The sequence below is a fragment of the Hibiscus syriacus genome, unplaced genomic scaffold (assembly GCF_006381635.1).
Source record: "Hibiscus syriacus cultivar Baekdansim isolate YM2019G1 unplaced genomic scaffold, ASM638163v2 tig00112249_pilon, whole genome shotgun sequence".
Classification (NCBI taxonomy): Eukaryota; Viridiplantae; Streptophyta; class Magnoliopsida; order Malvales; family Malvaceae; genus Hibiscus; species Hibiscus syriacus.
The window spans coordinates 2578215-2592960 of NW_024063281.1; the positions used below are offsets into that span (position 1 = coordinate 2578215).

Consider the following 14746-nt stretch of genomic DNA (forward strand, 5'->3'; position numbering starts at 1 on the left):
GTTGTCTGGAAACATACATAGCATCACATCCACGACCTTAGCATGTCGAGTCAACTCAGAAAATACCCTAGACAGGTTCGTTGCCAACTACTCATATACCTCGAATTGAAATCATTTAAAGAACCTCTTGCACCTTAATGACTCAATCGTAACTAACTCTAGGAAATAATGTCTCAACTAAAGGAAACCTCTCTCGTACTCAAATATTGAACTATCCCCCTAAACCATCTGAGAGAACTGCATCCTCAAATCATCTATGTGCGCCTTGTTGACATACTTACCTCTAAATTTCTTTATGAGTTGATATCATACAGACAACTATAAATGTAGAGCCATTTCTATGGTATCTTACAAATCAATAGTATCGCCCTTAAGCAAAGCGGTGATGCACTCTAACTTACCCTCCGTCGTAAGGTGCAACTGCCTCATAGTAATCATGGTCTCCCTCAACCACTGATCGGTTGAAATAAGTTCATTGATGCCTGGACCATAGAATTCGAATATGTTATACCACCTTAGTCTCTACTAGAGATTATATCAGCACTGATATACCCTAAGTGGTCAGCTACACGATTTGTGCTCTAGGAATGGCGTCCACTATCTCCCTGAGAGTGGAGGTCAAGCCTCTACGACTCTTGAGCTTAATGAGACCCCATGGTCCTCTACTCTATGAATGAACTCATTGTTAACATTCTCGGGATGAGAGCTCGACTCTTCATCTAATCCTCGAGACCGCTCTCGGAACTATCAACCATTACAAGTTTCTATAACATAAACCTAAAAAGGGAGACACCATCAAGATTCCATACTTATACATGTACGTTGAGCACCTAGTGGCATGTTTCACTGACATCTTACTAAAAATGACACTAGGTTCTAGGACCGACTAAACCTAACGCTTTGATACCACTAAATATAACACCCTAAACTCGATTGGGCTTAAAGTGTTACACTGGGCTGTTAAGGCAACCCGTGATCCTCAAAACCTATTCATTTTCTTTTAAAATGTACTGAATGATATCATAATAAAACATAAACAACTGTTATAAAAATAATTTACAAAATCAGAGCTCCAAGAAGCATGATTTAAATCAAAATAATACATCTTGAAGTTTACAACTCAAATATAAGTAAGGTTCTATGAATACACATTTCCACTAAAGCTACAGTACAATACTTTGTCAGAGATGCTAGAAGTCCTGTAGTGATGGTGCTCCATGAACTGTTCAAGCTACGGACCTGCCAATGGAAAACATCCGAAGGCTGAGCTTACAAAGCTTAGTAGTATAATCAATCATCTAGATAATCTAGAGCAGCATAAGAATTCCATAAACTAAATCATGCTAGAGACATAATACTAAGCAGTAGTTGCAAGCATGATCCCAATCAGTGCTACCTACATAAAGTCCTCTAGTTCTATCCCTCGAATCTACGTCTCATGATTCCTTTAGTCTTCGTTAAGGGCCCCGCCATGAGTATACGAGTGTTAAGTCTCTAACATCATTATCATCTTATAATGCATCAACATGCCAAACAAAATGACTGTACCTGGTATCACAGAGATGTCGATACTATTATTCAACAATAAGTAAACATCGTGGCGTAGCTCGGGGTCACATAGCATCACGAATCTCACACCTCTATTTTCTTAATTGATGTACCTCGGGTATACCTGGGTCACTCAACATCAATATCTCCCAAGTATCTTAAGCGAGGTCTGGGTCACATAGCATCAACACCTCCCAATAGGCTAGGTCTGGATCCCACAACATCAGCATCTTACCTGGCTAGTCTACTCCTTTTGAGTACTCGGAACATGTTTGGGTCACATAACATCAGTACCACGTTCAACTAGCGACTAAAGTGCATCTTGAACTTACTTGGATATATCTGGATATCCTATGCACACAAGATGATCGTCCTACTACTAAAGTAACTTGGGTGTCCTCACTGTTTCCCGAGCTGCACACAAGGGCATAAGTCTTATGGAATCTCACCTCATAAGGCTATTATGGTTATCACACAATTATTATTATCTTGTTATTATTACAAGGATCTCAACTAGAGCTACGCCTTAACAATTTCAACTAATGCGACATTGCAGTAGGCGAAGTAGCTCGATCACTCGCTATTGAACTTATTGAAGTAAGGTGAGGTCATATCCCTTTCACCCGAGACTATCCCGCTCATCCTCTCGCCTAGGACGTTATGGGATGTGTATTAACACTTATAGGGTATTTTACTCATTTCTACCTCCGGAGAGGTCTCTAAGCATTTCACAATTTCCCGGTGATTATAGTGCCTACAATACACTGACTGATTCACGGGTTCACTCGATACCTAACTCGGGTTTGTTATTGGGTAACACACTCCTAACGTTTTTATCATACTTCTCCCAATACCCTTTGAAGTACTAGAATTGTGTATCCATTTTTGGTTCACTGACGTTCTTGGAGCACCATGCTCTTCGTCGATACTGAATCTGACATGTTTATCATATTGCTCATCGGGTATCTCATGTCTTAATCCTCAATACCAACTATCCATATACGTCCTCAATTGAAGATACTTTAGTGTATTACGCTTAATATGGTTACACCTAATGTAACCTACTCCTACGAGTGATTTTAGGTATGTCCCTCACTGACTAAGTCTTACTATTGCGGATTGTCCTTAGATCTTACGGACCTTATACAGTTCAAAAGAACATTCAACAACACTTAGGACCTTTAATGACTGCAACTCCATCCTTTTTTATCGAGCAAAACAGAGAAGGGATCGATTCTTTCTCCAGAGGGATCGATCCCGATCGATCCTTTGCTGAACAAAAACTTTGGGATCGATCCCTTTGGTCTAGGGATCGATCATTTTTCTGGAAATGACTTGCTTAAGCTCGGGAATCATTCAAAAATCACCCCAAACGACATGGGTTGGTTTCCAAACTTATTCAAAAGCTTTAGTAAGTTATTTCGGGTCATTAGGCATCATTAAACCATGCCATTAACACCTAAAACATTATTTGGTTGAGAAATCAAAGAAAAACCCTAAAATACTCAATCATCCAAATCTTAGCAAACACCAATAATTTATGAAACTTTAATACTCCAAAGGATTAGAAATACACTACCTTGATTTTATAAATCCGAAATGAAGCTCCTTTTTGCTATGAAACACTCTCCTCTTTGACTTGGTTGATTTTTCATCCTTTTACAACACTTGAACTAAGGAAGCTTGGAGAGGAGAAGTAAGAAGAGAAAATAAGATGATGAATAGTTGTGTGGGAGGAACCCATGTGCAAAACATAATAAAACCCTAAAATCATATTCCATTTCACTCAAGGGTCTAATTGCACCTTTGGTCCTTTGTATTTTATCTCATATTAAAAAAATCCTCTTTTTATGACTAATTGGGCTCAAATTCGATTCCAATTAAGCCCGACGATTTAAATTGAAATTACCACGGGATTCAATTACCTCTTGGGTAAACCCGAAACTACTAACCCGAAATTTGAGGTGTTACAATATACAAATAGTTATATTAATTTAATTTTTATTCAATAATAAATAAATAAATGATTTTTCAAAAATAATTAATTAAATTAAAATTAAAATTTTATATAATTGAATTAAAATCAACATTTATTTGATAAAATCAAAATTTAAGTACCCATTATAGATTCTGTGATTTTATTTAATATCACACGTAGGACATGAAGGGTAATTAAATTTAGAAGCCACCTGTCCATGAATCCTTTCCTCCTCATTTAAGATTACAATTGTTGAGTTGTACACATTATTTTAATATTGAAAAATAGGGTTGATGTGGTGTTTTCTACCGATAATTACATGTTGGAACAAATTAAATAATACGAAGCCGATGGATTTTATTTTCTGCATAACCTAATCTTCTTTAAACATAAAATTAAAATTACTTCGGTAATAAAGAAATTGTTTATATTCATTGAAATATCGAGTTTGAGTACAAAAAATATTAGAGTATGAACGTTCAATGTCATATGATTAAGAGTTATATTGAACACATACTACTTTATCCTTATCCCAGATTATTTTCTTACATGGGATCATATTGCATCCAGGAAAAATTAAGGATTAAGTTGTAGTTTAAAGTTAATGTCAGAGATTAAAACATATACTAATTCTCTACGCAAGTGGAGAAAGATTTGGTTTTCAAATTTTAAGAAAACATATAGAAAAGCATATTTAGAATAAGGGTAATTTGAAAATTTATCCCTGAATTATTTTAGTTTTACAAAAATATCCATAATTAGTATTTTATCTAATTTTAAGAGTTTAAATAAGTATTATATATTTTATTAATGTTTCATGTCATCAAATTAACTATATTTAACGTCCCAATGATTAAAAATTAATAAAGCGATAATGTAAGAGACTAAAACTTAACTTTTTTGAATTTGGTGGGCATAAAAGTATAAATATAAAAGGCAATTGACCATTTCGGTAGTTTACCCTTCAACTTTTAAGGTACTATTTAGTTAAATTAGCAGCGAATTTTATCCAAATTCCATAAAAGTAGCGCGATGGCGAATCTGTCCATCATCACCAGCATCAGCTCAGTCCCTCTGCGTTCCCCGATCAGTCGGGCATCCTTCAGTCATCTACACGTGACTACACCGGCGGTCGGTGCATTCTCCGACCACCTATCTCACAGGAAAACGAGAGGGCTCCTTCTTTATCCCCCGATCGCAATTACATTCGTCAGGCATCTCCACACGCACATTCCGGCGTCTTTTGCATTCTTCGACGACCTAACTAAGTGGAAAAGGAGAGGATTACAAGTGGTGACACGTGCGGGTGCTAACGCCAACAGCTATGCGTTAGCGGCGGTGTTACCGCTCTCTCTCCTGGCCGTTACCATCTTCACTTCTATCAAGATTGCTGATAAGCTCGACAAGGACTTCCTTGAAGATGTAAGCATATAAAAAAACAATTTCCCCTGGTTATCTAAAGCATCTAAAAAACAATTTCCCCCTGGTTAGCATGTGGGTTTTTCGAATTATCCTACTTTATCTTTGAATTGAATGCTTACTTCTTCGGAAATTTTGAGTTTTTCTTAAAGCAGAAATATTAATTGGATTGCTTAAAATATGGATTCTTTTTATTCAATTTCGTTGGTTGGGGAAAACTGGATTTCTTAGGAGCATGTTATTGTGCTCACCAGGTGTTTGATAAAAGTGCGCAATGTATTGTTTTGGCATTAAAATCACAATCTTCTTGTATTTGGTATGATACATATTGTAATTATTAGCTCTACTCATAATAATATCCTTAAATCTTAATCTCGCATTTCATGGTTTTGTGTTGCAGCTCGCTGTAAATCAGGCTGTAAGGGAAGCAGAGGAAGATGATGAGGGTGATGATGCTATTTCATTGGACGAAATAGTGCAAGAACCTGTGTTTCCACGTAATCGAAACCGGCCCAAGAGGGAAGTATAGGCACCCAGTTCCTTAATTTGCTTCATTTATAATTTGTATCAGTTGTATAATTCTTTATGAGAGCGTAGATAAACTCATGGAAAGAGCCATCGAACAATGTAAATTTGCTTTTTGGAAGAAAAAAAAAGTAAAACAAAGAAGGGTCTCATTGAGCTGATTTTGTTTTGGTCTTGGGAATCATGTGGGATAGCTAGTGAATGAACCATGATAGAAAATTGTAACCATTTGGTGACAAAAATTACAACTCCTTGACTAAATGGTTGTGAGTGAAGAGAGGAATATTGCAATATATGATTTGGTTATGCTTGATAAGTGATGTACTCTATCTTCGAGAAAGGAGCATGAAGCTTTGGAGGTGGATGACGCCGATGAAGGGATTATGGTTGAATTTGTTGATCAAGTGGTGGAGGAACAGAACTGCCTCGCCATGAAGATTCTAGCTTGGAAGTACCATGGGCGTGGGAATCCACAAACAGTTCGGGCTATGAATTGTCTCATTGAAAAAAGAGATCCTAATGCCGTTTTCTTGTGTGAAAATATGGTTTCTCAGTGTGATAGAGTATGGATTGGAGACAATTTGTGATAAGATGCATGGCGGTAGACTGTGACGATCAAAATGGGTTTGTACAATGCTATGGAAGGAAGGCTTTCAGCCGAACTTGCTATCCTTCTCGTCTGATCATATAAATATGTAACTGATGTAGAATGGATTGGAAACGAGAAGGATTTCAAGTTTTTGTGGGAATTGTGATAATAGGTATGGGCAGGCATCCTAGGCATTAGTTTGGGACTAAAGTTATCTTGGATGGATTTTGGTGATTTCAATGAGATTAGGGAGAAGGGTGGGATGTCGGACCTTTAGGAGACCTTAGATGAAAACATGCTCATGGATTTAGGTTTGATTACGGGTTGTTTACCTAGGCACTAGTCTACGTAATACGTATAAGGGTGTGCTTGATGTGGTGATGTAAAGTCACTGAAAAATTTGTGGCTAACAGGGGGGATAGCTCAAAAGGTAATGCTAATGGAAGTTTTGATTGCTTATGTACCACTTAGAAAATGTTTTCAACTTTTATCTTAATCATTTCGCATGCTGTTTCTCATTATGTTTTAGCATTAAACTTCGTATTACTTTGATCCAAATTACCAAAGTTGAACCAACCTAATGTGTCTATACTAACGTTGCCTTTATGATGATGGTGACGAGTTTCCATAGCATAGCTGCCATGTTAATGATGTCATGTAGATGCTTGCCTGTCTGGCATGTAATTTTTGGTATCTGAAACTGAATATTTTGCCCTTTCTTGGCTTATCTTTTTAAATGTTCAGAAGCAGATAAAGCATGCACGTGAAATGTTCTCTTATGGTATATTACTATTATATTGGATCTTTTACTAGGTGGGGTTATCAAAGAAGGGGGGGAAATGCATAGTTGAAATTCAACTTCTCTTGCATTGCTGCAAATGTTGTGTTAGAGCATCGTGCTAATAACATGAATGTATTGTCCTTTCATTGTGCCGTTACATTGAATAGTGAGGCATTGGTAAGATTTTGTCCCTCGACTTCGGAGAAAGCCTGTAGGATGACTTAGTACCTGAATAGGAGAATCCATGACCGTTGAAGACCACTCTTTAACGGTCATGGTTTCGCCTATTGAGACGCTAAGATCGTCCCTAAGCTGTCCAATGGTCATGGTTCGTCTGTCGTCAATCACCGGCGACTCGTGTTACAGTTGAGCTTTCCTTGGGTTATGATCACTAAGATTGTTGCATTTACAATGGAGAACTAATCACTTGCATTGTTGGATTACAAAATGAAAAGATCCTCTGAGACTTTCTTTCTGTCAAACTTTCTAGGAAAATTACCTGAGGTGAGAAAGGACAAGGTACAATTGGGTTGGGGGAAAACGTTAGTCATGATAATTAATGCTGGGAAAGAATTGGTGATACTGAACAACACCATGTGAAACAATCTGAAATAAGTGCAAAGCACTGGCCTACATTTTGGGGATTGCCAAAGGTGTTTGTAAAAATTATAATTTCTCTTATAATTCGGTATAGTATATGATTTATTGGTCATCTAACCCGGATCGAGTACTATAATATCTACTAAAGAACAATTCTCCCAACTCATTTTTTTCCTTTATCATGCCAACGTTTTCTCATATCATTCAAGTTGGAGTATGGTCTTTGAACAAAGATTTACAAGGCCTAGATGGCCAAATTTTCATAGATAATATTAATCAACAAGAGAGAAACAGTAGTAAAGATGTTATTCACGTATATGGAATTTGGGTGAACTCATACATATGTGCATCTTGATTCACTTCATAAGAACTCTGGCTATTATATTGGTGAGGAGGTTGAGAAATGATAGTTAAAGTAATAATTTTTTTTGGGTGTGATTTGAAAGAAAATAACATTCACAAGGAAAGCATTGAGCCCTGGATTGCTTGGTAGGCCTTTCTTATTCCCCGTGATGGAAACCTAAACACTCAAAATAGCATCAATTAGTAACTCACATGCATTGTCACTCAATTCTTTATATCATTTATATATAGAGAGAGATGATCTACTTATATTGTATAAAACTCTTTTAATTTTACATCTTTTTAGGATCGTTGGATTGAAAGAATCAATGGTTGAGATTATCTCCTTGTTTTTTTCCATTAAACATCTTCTCATTTTCTACTCTTAATCTTAGCCTTTAATTTCTCTTATCCAATGAATCTAAAAAGATGTAAAAACTAAAAGAGTCTTACATAGTGTATTTAAATCTTGCCCCTATATATATATATATATATATATATGATACCATGATAAAATTATGATTAAATATTGAAGGAGATCGAATCATTAAATTCTAATTTAACAGAAGGGATAAGACTAATGTCTAAAATGATAGGGACTTAAAATAAATTAGACCCAAAAAGTTGAATGGCTAAGGTAGAGATACGATTACGGGATTGTCTCCGGAAAGATGGACTAATATACGGCTAATATACGACGTTACCGGATACATTAAAAGATATTTGACAAATTCGGTTTAGCGCTACCGGAAATATTGAGTAATAATAATGTAATAGGTGAAAATCATGAAGAAATATTAAAAAATTTGACAACCGACAAACTTAGTTTGTCAGTTTATGTCGATACTTTATAAAAATATATTGATTCATAATTATAACAAGTAAAAAAATGACAAAACCGGTCTATAAATGACAAAACAGGTAAAGCGCTACCGGATATATTGAAAGTGCCGATACTTTATAAAAATGTATTTATCCATAACAATATAACAGATAAAAAAATGACAAAACCAATCTATAAATGACAAAACAGGTAAAGCGCTACCGGATATATTGAAAGTGTTGATACTCTATAAAAATGTATCGATCCATAACAATATAACAGGTAAAAAAATGACAAACCGGTCTATAAATGACAAAACAGGTAAAGCGCTACCGGATATATTGAAAGTGCCGATACTTTATAAAAATGTATTTATCCATAACAATATAACAGATAAAAAAATGACAAAACCAATCTATAAATGACAAAACAGGTAAAGCGCTACCGGATATATTGAAAGTGTCGATATTCTATAAAAATGTATCGATCCATAACAATATAACAGGTAAAAAAATGACAAACCGGTCTATAAATGACAAAACAGGTAAAGCGCTACCGGATATGTTGATAGTGTCGATACTTTATAAAAATGTATCGATCCATAACAATAAAACAAGTAAAAAAATGACAAAACCGGTCTATAAATGACAAAACAGGTAAAGCGCTACCGGATATATTGAAAGTGCCGATACTTTATAAAAATGTATTTATCCATAACAATATAACAGATAAAAAAATGACAAAACCAATCTATAAATGACAAAACAGGTAAAGCGCTACCGGATATATTGAAAGTGTTGATACTCTATAAAAATGTATCGATCCATAACAATATAACAGGTAAAAAAATGACAAACCGGTCTATAAATGACAAAACAGGTAAAGCGCTACCGGATATGTTGATAGTGTCGATACTTTATAAAAATGTATCGATCCATAACAATAAAACAAGTAAAAAAATGACAAAACCGGTCTATAAATGACAAAACAGGTAAAGCGCTACCGGATATGTTGATAGTGTCGATACTTTATTATAAGTATCGACACTTTTGGAATTTAAAAGAGAATAAATTATAGTGCTAATAAAGTGTTGATACATGTGTAATTTGTGTCGATACATTTTTTCCATAATGAATGCCCAACGAGGTGCAAGAATAAAGTGTCGATACATTTAAAATTGTATCGATCCCAAAAACATCGAAACGAAAATTACAATGTTATAGGTAAATTTACAATGTACCCTGTATAAATATACCAGTTTTATGAGAAAATAAGTCTAAATAATGTATCGACACCTTTATAGTTTGTGTCGATACTTTTTTCCAGAATGAATTAGGAATGCCCAACGAGGTGCAAGTATAAAGTGTCGATACATTTAAAATTGTATCGATCCAAAAAACAACGAAACCAATAATTATAATGCAATAGGTAAATTTGCAATGCTACCGGTATAAATATACCGGTTAAATGTCTATTTAATTATATAAGCACTACCTATTACATTATATAAGTACTACCTAATATGTTATTGTGCTTGATAATATTTCCGGTTAAATGATATAACATAACCGGTCTAAATTTTAACCGATCACTTCTGGATATCAAACGGACGGTGATTGACGCGCCAAAAAGTTGGGGCAAGGCAACTTTTAGTCCTTAAATTTGATATTTTTTCTAATTTGGTCACGATACTTTTGTTTATATTACTCTAAACTTGATCTTTTAATCGTTTTGATGATGCAACATTTTGAGTATATATCATGTGCTACAATATTAGAATAGCATATTATCAAAATGAGTACAAATTATAAAAGTTAGGAATTAAATTGAAAATAATTATCAAATTCGATGATTAAAATTTTAAAATACTTACGAGATTTGTCTGACATTAGCTGGCCTATTATTTTATACTAAATCTTATGCACCGAGTGTGATGACACATACATAAGGACATGAAGTGAGGCAGGGGAATTTTATTCCCATATTATCATATTTCACTGAAAATATGAGTAAGCAGATGTCTACTCTTCATATGAATCTCCTACCAGCTTCTATAAAAAGAATCATTATAAAAGATGATTTTAAAAAAGTGGATTCTTAAGACATGGAGAGAGCTTCTGCCCCATTAGAGTCTCACATACCGACTCTGAAATTACAATGGCTTGGGATAACTCTCTACGTGCTCCTCATCGGGCGGTGGCACCGACAAGTTCATGGCCAAGGGAACAATAATGGAAGGAATTAAGGATCCTCAAATCATGCCCCAATCAAGCACCTTAAATTCTGTTCCCAAAATCCCTTCAATCTTGCAGAAGGGTGTTAATGTACAAGAGTCAGGAATGTTTTGCATCACAATTAAATGGGCAGAGCTACCCATTGGGCCTAATCTAGACCACAATACAGGTTTTGATACCCATATGTCATTTGTTGAAGAGGACAACAATTGCTAATGCTGAAGTTTCTAAGCATGCACGTGTGACAACTCCCTCACCTGGATTTCAAGTCATTACAGATTTGAATGGTGACTCTTCTAATACATCGGCCGGCCTATCTCAACAGGCCGCCGTCAACAGTGAAAATAATATGCTGAAGAGTATTCGTCCCCATGTTTTGCTTCTGATGGAAACAAAACTTTCTGGAACTAAAATGGCAACTATTCGTGGGAAACGTGGTTTTCTTCACGGGTTTGATGTAGGAGCAATTGGCTTGAAAGGAGGTTTATCATTTGCTTGGTCTCATGATGTTTCGGTCTCTCTCCGTAGCTTCTCTATCAATCACATTAGTGTAGATGTTTCTGATGCTCTAAATTCAATGGTCAGGCGGTTCACAGGCTTTTATGGTAATCCAGAAGAGAACCAACGCACAACTTGATGGAATTTGTTACGCTCCCTACATGCTAATCAGAAGTCACAGTGGATGGTAGCGGGAGATTTTTTTAATGTTTCTTCCATAAAAGGGCTCCAGTTAGGCCCTACCAAACCCATTAACCGTTAACCGACTAAACCCAAAATTAACCGACCAAAATTTCGGTTCTGTTGGTTAATTCGGTTTTAACAGAACAGTGAACTCCCCTACCAATTCAGGCCCATCTCTTTGTGCAACGTTCTCTACAAGTTTATAGCAAAGGCAATTGTTAATCGAATTTGCGGGTTATTGGATGCGTGTATCGACCAAACCCAAGGTGCATTTGTTCCAGGTAGGCACATTACTGACAATGTGCTTATTGCCTACGAGGTACTTCATATGCTAAAATTAAAGAGACTGGGACGTAAAGGCTCTTTTGCACTGAAGGAACATCAACCGGAAAAAGGGATCCTGCAAGCCTGCAACAGCATTATCCAACCTCGCACTTTACAGGGCTAACAAAACGAATGTCGTGGTTGCCGGGGCAGTTCCGTTGCTTATTGAACTGTTGGTGGATGACAAAGCAGGCATAACAGACGATGCCTTGGGAGTTTTGGCTCTGCTTTTGAGTTGTCATCAAGGGCTTGAATATACTAAAAAGAGGAGAGCTTTAGTGCCTCTTCTCATCGATCTCTTAAGATTCGGATCATCCTAATTGAAGGAGAATTCGATAACGCTTTTGCTGGGGCTGTGCAAAGACAGCGGAGAGGAAGTCGTGAGACGAATTTTGATAAATCCGTGAAGCATACCTTCGCTCCAAAGCTTGGCTGCCGACGGACCTCCGAAAGCTCAAAGAAAGGCTAATGCACTCCTCCATTACTTAACAGGTGCTGCTCACAGTCTCACAATCCCGTTGGATAACATGTAACGAACTTCTCGGAGTGTAAATTGTCGATTTCGGATGAACAACAGAGTGCAAAAGGAAGGAAACAAAAAAGAATACATCCTACTGTAAATGATTAGTTTGATTAAAATCACCTTGATTTTTCTATAAGCATAACGGCAAACCGGTTTGATTATACGATGGAAAACAATAGACTAAAACTATAGTCAAGTTTCTGAAATCTACAGATGCTAGAATAGAAGTCGATGCATCTAATTATTAATATTGTTATCTAACACGTGTTACACGTATAAAATTTCAAAATTTATTTTATTTAAAAAAAATTAATATTATAATTAAGAAAAACTCAAATTTTACATTTTCTATAGTCGATCGGCCACCGTTGGTCCATGACAGTCACCGTCACCGTTGACAGCATCAAAACCGTCTCACCGCCACAATCAACACCCAGTCCCCCACCCACCGTGTAACTGCGCCAATCGTTGTGAAAAACGCCGCCAAGGATTGACGAATTTTTAGGTTTTTCATTTATGTTTTCTGAAGATTTCGATGGCTACAGCCGTTCGTGCGTTACATGGCCGCCATCATTGTATTCCTCATCGTGCTCCGAATAAAATTCGACCGTTGGTGACCGTTCGTTGTCGGAGGTGGGACGACAGGAGGGAGAGGGTTGACGCGCGAGGGGGGAAAGGTTAGTAACCGTCCCATGTAATAATATTGTCGACAAAGTTCAAACATAATCTTAATATTATTTTTCATATATTTTTGTTCTTTCTAAAGTTTTCGTCTTCAGTAGATTAACTGTTGCGAGTTAAGTATAATTCTTTGGCGACTCACAACAGAACAATACAAAACCAAGGAAAATCATATGAGCAAAAACAAGGAAGAGTACAATTTATTCAAGAAACAGAACAATTCGCCAACACGTATGGATAAAAAAACATTGTTAAGACAAAAGAATCTTTCATTTAGAGTCGAAAGACAAATCAATAGTGTGTTGGGGCAGGGCAATGAGCCGATCGGAAAGCCAATGGCCCGGCAGCATAGATCACAACATCATAATCCTTCCTATACAGCCTCTTGCTCTCGTACCGCAGCGGCGAGCCATAGAGTCCATAGTTGACGTTCGACATCACGTTGCAGCTCTCGAGGGGCGATCCGACGAGCTTGACTACGCATGATTGGAGAGGGTGGTCCAGGAGAGAGTGACTCATTTCAAACCCTTCGAGGTCGGCGAAGAAGTAACCCTTGGCGTCCGTTTCAAACGCCCTGTAGAAGCTGACTTGGCCCCTTTGGTTCTTGCAGACGACGCTAACTTTAGCTGACGCGATGGGCTCGGCTTTCGACAATGACCATGACCCGTAGGCGTCGCAGCTTTGGCAGTACACCATCCCTTCGACGACTACCTCGGTTTTCTTCTCTTGCGGGACGGTTTCGTATGCGGCTAAGGCTAATGGGAGAAGCAGCAATGATGAGATCAAAAGTGCCAGGAGAGTGGTAGCCATTTTTGAAGGGAGACTTTGGGGAAAACAAGGTTGTAATGTAAGAAAATTTGGGTGGAGATGTACTTCATGAAATGGTATATATATATATATATATATATATTGAGGAATGTTTTGAAACATCGATAGACGTGGAGGCTACTGTGTTCCAAACATATATATATATTGACGAATGTTTTGAAACATCGATAGACGTGGAGGCTACTATGTTCCATCCATGCTCAACATGCGCTTGTGTATTCATTTACGTGAAGGCCGCTTTTGAATTAACAATGAACCTGGAATAATAAAAAAATATTGTGTACGGGGATTTGCTTTGTAGGATCCTTTGGCTTTCGATCATTCCATAGTCGTCTCGAACAATTTAAGGTATTGAGCGAAGCTAAAATATAAACCTTTATAAAACAAAAATATATTCTATTATTTTGAATAATTAATTTAATATTATATTAATAAATCGTAGAAAATGATTAAATTAAGTGCTTAAACTATAAAAGTAAAAAGTATGATTGAAAAAATTAAGAACCTCAATTATAAAGGTAAAAAGTGAGGTTAAAAAAATTAGGGCCGTTAATTTTAAAGGTAAAAAGTGAGATTTAAAAATTAGGGGGCTAAATTATATAAGTCAAAATGGGATTGAAAAATTAGGTGCATCAATTATAAAAGAAAAAAAGTGAGATTAAAACATTAGGGGCCTCAATTTTAAAAATAAAAAACGAGATTGAAAAAATTAGGAGTTCAATTATAAAGACACAAAGTGGGATTGAAAAACTTAGTGTTATCAATTATAAATGTAAAAAAGTGGGATTGAAAAAAAAGGTGCATCAGTTATAAATATAAAAATTAGAATTACAAAAAGTTAGGGGTCTCAATTATAAAGATAAAAATAAA

At 36.3% G+C, this 14746-nt stretch overlaps 2 protein-coding genes across 2 annotated transcripts; one reads left to right on the plus strand and one right to left on the minus strand.

The window, feature by feature from the left end:
• The first annotated feature begins 4514 nt into the window (after window positions 1-4514).
• Window positions 4515-5587, plus strand: LOC120176672. Its single transcript, XM_039183054.1, has 2 exons — window positions 4515-4948; window positions 5346-5587. Exons 1-2 carry the CDS (start codon window positions 4559-4561, stop codon window positions 5472-5474), a joined length of 519 nt encoding a protein of 172 aa, XP_039038985.1. The 5' UTR covers window positions 4515-4558; the 3' UTR covers window positions 5475-5587.
• A 7747-nt stretch (window positions 5588-13334) lies between these two features.
• Window positions 13335-13877, minus strand: LOC120176673 (non-classical arabinogalactan protein 30-like). The gene has a single exon (XM_039183055.1). It carries the CDS (start codon window positions 13856-13858, stop codon window positions 13340-13342), a length of 519 nt encoding a protein of 172 aa, XP_039038986.1. The 5' UTR covers window positions 13859-13877; the 3' UTR covers window positions 13335-13339.
• Between the last annotated feature and the right edge of the window lie 869 nt (window positions 13878-14746).